General features: G+C 40.9%; 1 protein-coding gene across 1 annotated transcript; it reads left to right on the top strand.

Annotated features, from left to right (window-relative positions):
* Positions 1–2,170: 2,170 nt before the first annotated feature.
* praf2 (PRA1 domain family, member 2) lies at positions 2,171–9,902 on the top strand. Its single transcript, XM_078269678.1, has 3 exons — positions 2,171–2,366; positions 5,950–6,167; positions 6,701–9,902. Exons 1-3 carry the CDS (start codon positions 2,188–2,190, stop codon positions 6,838–6,840), a joined length of 537 nt encoding a protein of 178 aa, XP_078125804.1. The 5' UTR covers positions 2,171–2,187; the 3' UTR covers positions 6,841–9,902.
* The last annotated feature ends 750 nt before the right edge of the window (positions 9,903–10,652 follow it).

Here is a 10,652-nt window from a genome sequence, read left to right as displayed (position 1 = left end):
TTCCGCCGGATGCATGTATTTTCCGTTTCCTTTCGTTTTCTTTGTGTTGGAATTTGAAATTCGGTGGATTAATAAAGACTATGGTTAACTGCTCCTCAGATCTCTGCAGGGTAAATCCAGACAGCTAGCTAGACTATCTGTCCAATCTGAGTTTTCTCTCGCACAACTATTTTGCAGCGGCTCTCTGCGGAGCTTAGCTTAGTTTAAAGAAATGCCATTAAACGAATGCTATGTGGACTAGCCAGACCCTTCTTCAGCGCACTTTGGAGAAGGGTCTGGCAAAGCGAGACTAGGGGCATTCAATCCCATTTGAAATAGTATCAAATCATAACAGACGTTATCCCAGGACACTTTACAGATAGAGCAGGTCTAGACCACACTATAATTTAGAGAGACACAACAATTCCCGTGACGTGAGCGAAAGGATACACGTAAACTACGTCCGGTTTTCAAAATAAGGTGTTAACAAAGGTAAATACAAAATAGGCCTACATGTGGAAATAAGATTAATTGGGTTATATTTACAAGACATATAAACATGTTACCTGTGTCCCTTATAGCCTAAATGAAAAATTCTTAGATTTTTGGGTTGCTGGAAAACAATAATCATTTCTGACAATGACTGATACATGAGTTGAGGACATCTCTGACAAGCATTTTAACTAAATTCAGAAATATTCCATAAATATATACAGTATATATGTATAGTTTCTATATGGTGAGCTCGATCTGAGCCGTTTGAATACTTTTAACATAATGGCTGCACTAGGTGTGAGGCTGATTTTACCACTGAAATGCGAGTGATGGCTGCTTGACTGCAGTGTATAAAATGGCCCTCTGATAAACATTATAAGTAGCCTAATAAGAGGAAACAAGCTTTTCTTTTCTCGTGATAACGCGTTGGTTATAAATAATTAACTCGTTTTGTGAAATGGAAGGATTTTGAAAAATATTCCAACCAGGGTTGTTCTTGCTTCCGTTTATTAAAGACTAAAATGTGATTAGCCTAAATTAAATAACATTCAATATAGTCTAGGCCAGATATCTTCAACAGGGGGTCTGGGACCCCTAGGGGGTCCTCAGAGTTGCTTCAGATAAATAAATTAAACTTTGTCTGAAAATATACATTAACATGAATCCAACATATTATTATTAAAGATAGTTCTTTTTTTAATGTACAAAACATCGATGATAGGCTTACTGGCCTACAGCTAAGCTAGCCATAAGGTAGCCATACACATATACAGTTAAGCTTAAGGATTTACTGTGCCACATTTTAATGTTTTAATACATATGTATATATATATGTATAAATATATGAATATGCCAACAATTAGTATTGTATGCATACAATATAGGCTATGTCTAAAAGGCTTAGGACTTTACACTTTGTTGTAGGCCCAGTTTAATATGCAACTCAATTTTATACAATATATATGTGGTCTCTTTTTTTAACTAAGAGGTCCTTGGCCTAAAAAACATTAAAAACCCCTGGTCTAGGCCAGTGTTTCTCAAATGGGGGGTAGCGTACCCCTAGGGGTACATTGGAGTACTGAGTGAGTAAATGTAATGTAAATCCAAAAAATATCACTTATATTTCGTAAATATTTATAGTAATACATGATGAGTAATACTGATGAAAAACTAATGAGTACTTATGATAATTATGAATACATAATGATTGATTCTAAAAAGCGTTAAAGTGTTCTTTGGTCACAAGGTTATTGTTTATTAAATCCAACACTGATGGTGAATCGCTGTAATGTACCTTTTGTGCTGGTCAGTGGGTACTTGGTTAAAAAAATATTTCAAAGGGGTTACATTATTGAAAACAGTATGAGAACCACTGGTCTGGGCTACAGGCTATCAGACTATCAGACTGAGTAAGAACTATTCCTTTCATCAGTCATATTGTGAATGAATTGTATCACATAGACTACCTAAAATGACTTAAAATCAAGTGACTCGACCCGCTATAAACACGCTATGAACGAGTCATATTAAGAGTCAGTGGTACATAAAGTATTGCTATATTTCACTAATATTGCTGTGGGACCGAAAGCGCATTCTCAAAGCTCGGGAACGCGCCTCGCAAGTAACTGCGCGACTGACACACACCCCCTTGCGCCCGCCCATTCCCCTCCGCGTTGCATTCTGGGAAATCGAGTTTATGATCGTTTAGGAAAGATGGCAGGCGTGCAGCCGCCACCCCTCCGCAGCCTGGATGATTTTCTCCTGTGCTCGGCCCGGTTCGCAGTGCCCGATGTGCGCGACCTGGACCGCTGGAACAACCGCATCATCAACAACCTGCTGTACTACCAGAGCAATTATCTCGTGTCCGCCCTGGGCCTCCTTCTTTTAGTGGGGTAAGTTTCATTATTCTGACGTGGTCACCCCCCTTTCTTTTCTTTTCTTTCTCTCTCTCTCTCTCTCTCTCTCTCTCTCTCTCAATTTTCAATTTCAGTTTCAGTTTCATTTGCTTTAGTGGCATGACAAAATCAATACATCTGTGTTGCCAAAGCATAAGAACAAACATACATACAAACAACAACAACGAGGAGTAAATATGACAAGTACACAGGATAATTATGATATAATTGCAGATGATGTGCTCTCTCTCCCTCCCTCTCTCCCTCTATCCCTCTCTCTCTTTGTCTCTTTTATGTGATCTTTTTCTTATGTGTGTTTGCATTACCAACAGCAGTGAGAGTGAGCGGTCTCCTCCCAAATAGTATCGCATTGCCAGACCCTCCCACACAGCCATGCAAAGGAGGGTCTGGTGAGTCCACACAGCATTCTGGGATCGGACAAAAACATGCTCTGGTTTATTGGCATTTCTTTAAACCAATCACAATCGTCTTGTTCGGCGCTAAGAGCCGGATGGAGCCATGGTGCGGCTGCAAAATAGCCTCGGGAAGGAACTTGTTTTGGTGGAACGTGTACGTTCAAAAGTTGTTTTAGTCGTGCGAGAGAAAACTCAGATTGGACAGATAGTCTAGCTAGCTGTCTGGATTTACCCTGCAGAGATCTGAGGAGCAGTTAACCTTAGTCCTCACAAACCCCCTGGAGTTTAGAATTACAACACAAAGACAGCGGAAGGTAATGGACATCCAGCCGAAAAAAAGGACAGACGATGGAATTTCCGGCGGCAGCGGAGCAATCCCGGAAGTCACAGTGTGCACACAGTTTAACTAGAGAACAGACTAAATATTCTGAATGTAAAATGTAGCTCTATGCCCACAGAAATAACAACAATGCAACAAAAAAGTAGTGCAATAGGCCTACACTACCTTCTGCTAATGATGGTTCACAAATGTTCACTCCCCCTCTGTACAGTAAACTTCGGAGTGTCTGTTAAACAGAGGTGGAAGAAGTACTCAGATCTTTTACTTCAATAATAGCAAGCCTAATACCACAGTGTAGACGTACTCCTGCTTTCAAATGTTTACTTAAGTAAAAGTACAACAGCATTAATATCAAAATATACTTAAAGGTGCAATATGTAATATATTTACTGTATTAAATCCAAAAATGACCACAATATGTCATCAGATATTAAGGAAACCCACTAAGCTGAAATACTATCTTTTCTGACAACAATGCTAATGTCAGCATTTTCTCCTTTGAAATTTTCGTTCTGTGACGGAATGTCCTGTGTATTGGTATCAACTGCCCATTTTGACAGTCGAGCTGGGTTGCCAGATATACCTGTTTAAGCGCAAACCCAGCCTTAAGGCAGCAACCGGGGTCAACTGAGATGGATTCTACCCGACCTAAAAAACCTCAGTTTTCTAAAAAGTTGCATGACCAGAGACGTAAAAAAACCCCCGGTAAATATTGGAGATGTATTTGAAAGATGGAGAGAGCCCAAAAGGACGCTGAGTTGGCAAAAGATTTTTAGTACTCACATTGAATTATATAGGGTACTCAAGTTGGTTACTCGCAAAAACCATTGAGACAGCCAATGAAGTGATCCCGACTGGACCTGACTAACACCGCCATGCTAACACGCGATAACTGCTAACATTACCAGAGGACCAGGCAAGCCGGCCATGGCAGTTTACAACCACCTTAACAGACTTATGACAGAAACCGCAAGTTTGACTTCCTCATAATGGAAACATGCAGTTTAACTTAGCCATAGCCGACCAACAGTGAGTAATTTTAAGCGGAGACAGTGTGTCTGTCAGTCGGGTGGAGAGGATGGCGAGGTAGTGGTGTTTTTAGCGGTTCTTACCGTAATTTTAAGCCGAGAAACTGTGTCTGTCAGTCGGGTGGAGAGGACGGCAAGGTTGTGGTGTTTTTAGCGGTTTCTACTGTATTTTTAAAGGAACGCGCCGACTTATTGGGACTTTAGCTTATTCACCGTATCCTAGTTTAGCACAGATCCTGGAGGTAACCAGTTCCAACTAGCCTAATGCTCCTAATAAGTGACAAAATAACGCCAACGTTTTCCTCTCAGAAGGCGAAGCGCTGCTACTTCTGCTACTTGGGCGGAGTGATTTGCTGGCAGCACATGAGAAGCCCCGTGGTGAGGAGCAGAGAGGAACAACGGTGCTTTTCAGGTGTCGCGCTAATCACTCCGCCCAAGTAGCAGTGCTTCGCCTTCTGAGAATATAGTTCCCAGTTTGTATACGGTTAGAAGATGGCTGTGTCTCATGCGACCTTGTTATTTGTACACGCTTTGACTATACAAATCACAACATGTAAATAGGAAAATGTTGGCGTTATTTTGTCACTTATTGGGAGCAGTAGGCTAGTTGGAGCCGGTTACCTCCAGGATCTGTGCTAAGCTAGGCTAGCGGTGGGTGCGCCAGACAGAGTTACGACACGCACGGAGATGAGAAGGGTATGTATGGAGTTATCTAACTCTGGGGGATACGGGGAATAAGCTAAAGTCCCAATAAGTCGACAGGTTCTTTTAAATCGAGAAAGTGTGTCTGTCAGTCGGTTGGAGAGGACAGCGAGGTAATGGTGTTTTTAGCGGTTCCTATCGTAATTTTAAGCAGAGAAAGTGTGTCTGTCAGTCGGGTAGAAAGCACAGCGAGGTAGTGGTGTTTCAGCGGTTGTTGCAGTAATTTTAAGACGAGAAAGTGTGTCTGTCAGTCGGGTACAGAGCTCCGCGTTAGCACAGGCTTTTATGACTGTCAACATAGCCAGCATCTAACGTTAGCTACTCCGCTGTGCTGTGGAGTAATGTCTGGCTATGTGAGGAGCGTGAGGAGTGTGACGGAGCGCATAGCTGCCGTCACGCTAGCGATGCGTTACCTATGTCATTTCTCAATGACGTGACGTATGTTTGTTTAGCGTGTCAATATGTTCTGTTACTTATCACTTTCCAAATCATCTGTTAACCTAGCCATTCATCAAATTCCCCATAGTAATCCCATAGCTTTCTTGTGTACACATTTAACATCCAATACTGCGGTGATTTATATGCTATAGCTACAACCATCAATACATCATTCTCTTATTGTTTAAAACCATTCCATTTACTTCACAAACATGACAGCTTATAATAACCATGCAACACATATGTCTTTGTTGTCTTTTGTCTGTTTATTGAGTTTTAAAGGTAACAGAGGGTAACATATTATCTTGGTGTCTTACCGGCGTCTGTTCTCTTTGTGTATAAAGGAAAGTTCACCGCGATCGGCGGGTTTAAATGACGCTATGACTTCCGGGTTAACAGGGAGTGACCCGGAATTTTGAGCAATTATTTTATTAGCCGTCAATGTATGTTGTGGCTTTGTGAAATGTTAGTGTGAATTATATAAATGATATTCTGTGAATTTCTAGCTTTATAGCTATATGAATTTTGGCTGTTTTAAGCCTTTACTGTCTACTCACCTGAGCCACCCCTTTATTGTACTGTTGTGTTGGTATGTTCCAATCTGCACATGGGAACTGTTGACAATACGAAAACATTTCCTGTGTCTTTTCTTTCAGGTATTTCCAGCCCTTCCAGTTGCTTGTCGGAGCAATGGTGGTCACCTTGATATTCCTGGGCTTTGTCTGGGTTGCTGAGAACCAAGCTCCAGTTCGTCGTTTCCGTAGAAACCACCCATCAATCTCTGTGTTTGCCATTCTCTTGGCCAGTTACCTCTTCATATCAGTGCTGGGAGACGTGGCCGTGTTCCTGTTTGGGATAGCCTTCCCTATAATGAGTAAGACAGGAACACACGCACGCACGCATTTTTGAAATAAAGCTAAAAATATGCGACAGACTCCTTTCACATTGCCAGTGTGCCAATGAGTATGCCTTTCTGTTCTTTTTTTTGGTGTGTCACATTCAACGTCAAAAACGCGCTGGAAAACATTGTTGGAGGCCATTGACATTGTTAGCGTGGTTGCTTCTATTTCTTTTTCTTGCTTCTTTTATATCTGTTACTAATTCAGTCTCTCTTTCAAACTCGATGCCGACTAATTTGGAACGATGTCCGAGCGCTGCTTGGTAGGAGATGGACAGAATTTGTGGCCGAGATGACAGACAGAAGCCAGATATTAGTGTCTTTTTTTGTCCATTGGGAAAGTGGCTTTTTATAAACTTTATAAAGATTAATGCCAGGTTCTTACCGCATTTTTGGTTCAGCCAGTATTTGAGAAATGGAGGTAATTTGAGACAGAGTAACCTGTGTCAGCTCAGTTAACCTTTATAAACGTATTCCTTCATCCCTCTGTGTGTCTCGCTCCTTCACAGTGGTTCTGGTCCACGCGTCGGTGAGGCTGCGCAGCCTGAAGAACAAGCTGGAGAACAAACTGGAGAGCATCGGTCTGAAGAGGACGCCCATGGGACTCCTGTTAGAGGCCCTGGGACAGGAACAGGAGGCTGGATCCTAGAGAGACAGAGGAAGAGGAGATGTGCAGGGGTGGGAGGTAGTTAGGGTGCCATCTGAAGCAAATGGCAAGAGAAATGGGAAGAGGAGAGGAAAAACATAGGAGGAGAATTACTGCAGGGAAAGTGGAAGAACAAAACGAAAAATGAAGTAGAAAGAAAGAGTCAGGTTTGGTTTGTTAAAAAGAACTAATTGGCAGGAAGAGACCTGTTCTCTGGTCCAGTGGGAAGAGCACAGATGAAAAACATAGAAATCATCCTAACAAGCAAATGATCAAGTCATCCCTGATCTGTTTTTGCACTTTAGGCAGGAGCAGATTCTTGTGGTATTGAACTAACTTGACCTGCATTGACTGACTTCAAATGAATTCCATTTTCATTAAGTGTTAACAATAGTGTGTGTTCCATCCAAGTTACTTCAATGCTTAAATGAGGTGAAATTAGAAGGAAATGGGAGGTTTTATATGAAGAATAAGCTCCTTCAATCTGACAGAGTTGATACAGGACCAACAGGAACAGATATGTGAAGGAAACAAATCCCCTGTTTTAGATGAAAACATTTCAGTTACCACATTTCTAAGCCTGTATTTATCCAGAATAAAAGGCTTCACTGATAGAGCTGCCCATTAGGCCTACAGTCCTCCACTGCTGGTCGTCCAGTGCTGGCAACTGGGAGAAACTCTACTGGAGCAAATCAATAACTTTGAACTTACCCTTAATTCCTTCATAACTTGTTATATTACCACTAAGTGTGTTGGTCGCTGTGCTAACACTTGTGGGAACTGTACTATGTAATTTTCTCTGTTTTTAGCCATGCTAGCGATGTGGCTCCTGGGATGGCAATGTTGGTCAGTCCACCACTTTGGTCCAAATATCTGAAATATCTCCACAGATATTGAATGATCTGCGATGATGATAAGTATGGTGCCCAGAGGAAGAAGCCGACTGACATTACTGATACTCTGACTTGTCTTAGCAGGCACCATTCGGTAAAAGTTTTTAATTATCCAATGAAATATTTCAATATCTATTGGAAAAACGTTTCTAGCACGATCACCATCGAGTTGCTATTCTCTGGACTCGTGACTCGATTTGGACTCGAACTCCAGCAATGGTGACTCGACTCTGACTCTTCTTTGGTGACTTAGACTCGGATTGGAACACTGGGCACTCGAGACTTGACTCGGACTCGACGGTTGGTGACTCGACTATGACACTGATACATGCATATGATAACATGCTAAACTAAGAGGGTGAACATGCTGAACATAAGCTGCTAAAGATCAGCATGTTAGCATCGTCATTGTGAGCATGTTAGCGTTCTGAATTTAGCATTTAGCATACAGCAGCGCTATGTCTAAATACACAGTGCCGCTAGCATGGCTGAAGACTCTTAGTCGTTATTTATTAAAGTGGCCATATTATGCTCATTTTCAGGTTCATAATTGTATTTTGAGGTTGTACCACAATAGGTTTACATGGTTTAATTTTCAAAAAACACCATATTTTTGTTGTACTGCACATTGCTGCAGCTCCTCTTTTCACCCTGTGTTCAGGTCTCTGTTTTAGCTACAGAGTGAGACCTCTCACTGCTGTAACATCTTTGTTGGCAGTCGCACATGCTCAGTAGCTAGGTAAGATCACATCATCTAGCTAGCTGTTTGTTTCTACAGCTTCAGTAGTACAAGGCAGGATTAGCTGGGAGACTTCTTCTAAACGAGGGCACAATTCCAATTTTGCGTGGAATACCTGCAGAACAGGGACATGTAAGTAGTTCTTTTGTAGATTATGGTGAACTAGTGTGTGTTGTAGCAGTGTTTTGTGAGCTAGCATGCTTGCGCTAGCATGCTACGGTTAGCCACCTCGTTTCGGCTAGTGACGTAAAAAGCCCTGCCGATTTTGAACAGCTCACCGAGAGACTGAAGGCAGGACACATTCAGAAACCCGTATCTCACTCAAAACAGCATGGATGTTTTTTTTCCAAGTTTGTATGCATGTGGAAGCACCAGAGACACAAAATAACACCCCAAATCCCAGAAAAAGTGATTTTTTTTCATAATATGGGCACTTTAATCTTTTATTTAATGAAGAGTGTCTGAAAAGTCCAAAATCACCCCCAACTAGACCTTCACCTCCATTACATTAACGTCAACGCATAACACTTCGGACACTAGTGTTTGTATATGAAACACGTCCAGCATTGTGAGTTACAACCCTGGTTGGTTCCCTGCTGTGTAGACATGATGGACAGCTGTTTTTTTGAGAAAAGATTTAAAAAAAAAAAGACATCCCGTGTTGTTTTTATGAGCTAACAAACATTTAGGGAACACTACATGTAAAAATGGGTTTTCAGCAGTTTTATAGCAAATCATGTTGTACATGGAAAGCTGAATGAAGGTATTTGACCCATTAAAATAGTATAATAGCTGCCTGTTGTTGGTACCGTGCATTATATTGCTTGTTTAAGACACCTGTATCTGTGGTAACCTCTGCATCCTGTATTCCTTCTGTATTATTTTCAGATTCTTCCTGACTGCCGTCTAATCCAAGTTTGTATAAAAAATAAAAATAAGTTTGCTGCAGGGTTTCTTCCACTATAACATCTTTCTGTCCAAAGCATTTGTTAAGATGCAGAGGATGCCAGCTTTTGATGTGTGCATTTTTGATTTTAAATGCAGAAACAACTAGCCCTGTTAGGTGGTTTGGTTTTCTGTTCTGTGCCATAGTAGTTTGAATGATGTTTTAGACATTTAGCTGATGTACTTATCCAGAGTGAAGCAGGGAACATGGCTGTTTGTTGTTGGCCTTGCATCACTAAAGCACTTCAACCTGAGCAGAAAGAAATGCTTTTGGGTCTATTTTGTAACTCATAAGGATTCACTGAATTAATAGAATATTTCTGTATGACCGTGCACATTTAACTCATTTTACCGGTGATGATTCTGAATGTTCCATGTTGCCTTCCATCCAGCTAAATGTTTCAATTTGGACTCACCATGTCTTTGCCAAAAGCTAGTATTTACAATTATTTAAAAAGATCTTTTCTAAATAAAACAAGAATGCTGTACTGTGGTGTATATGGACTCTATATCTATCTGCTAGCTAGCTGAAGCCAAAGTTACAGTCACTCAGTGAGAGTTAGGACCAAACTATACAATTTCCATGCTACAGTTAGGAAGCGTTAAGCATGAGAGTATGCATGTATGTGCAAGTGTTTAGTACTGGTATGTATGTATATGGACACATAGCAAAACCAAAATACATTTAATTCCTATAAACAATTACCGTAGTAGTGCCTAGTTCAAATGGACATAAAAGGCTCTGTTGTAATGCAGAAGACTGACCTCAATTCAATTTGTGTTCATATTGTCATAATATAAAATAATTAAGGCTCAAAAGGTCCAGTAACTAGCTTTTCTGAGCATTCACCTGCATCTCATGGTCTTCATCTAACGAATGGTGCTGGATCAGGTGTCACATCATACATAGTAAGTTATTGTTAATGACAATTTGCTTTTCTCATCCTTTATGGACAAGACATACTTTATTGATCCGGGGGGGGGGGGGATTAAATCTTTCACATACTGTACTTTAAGTACACATTTGAAGTACTTGTACTTTACTTGAGTCTTCTTTTCATGCCACTTTCTACTTCTAATCTGCTACATTTCAGAGAGAAATATTGTACCTTTTTACTCCACTACATTCATCTGACAGCTTTTAGTTACTACTACTGTACTTGTTAAGGAGGGTTCAGTTTTAGAGGATGATTGCCATCGTCATGGGGCATCGGTCAGAATGCATAGGAAAAGCCACA

Source organism: Sander vitreus, chromosome 15 (genome assembly GCF_031162955.1).
Source record: "Sander vitreus isolate 19-12246 chromosome 15, sanVit1, whole genome shotgun sequence".
Taxonomy (NCBI): Eukaryota; Metazoa; Chordata; class Actinopteri; order Perciformes; family Percidae; genus Sander; species Sander vitreus.
Note: the sequence above shows the minus strand (reverse complement) of the source record. Positions and strands in the feature narration are given on the sequence as shown.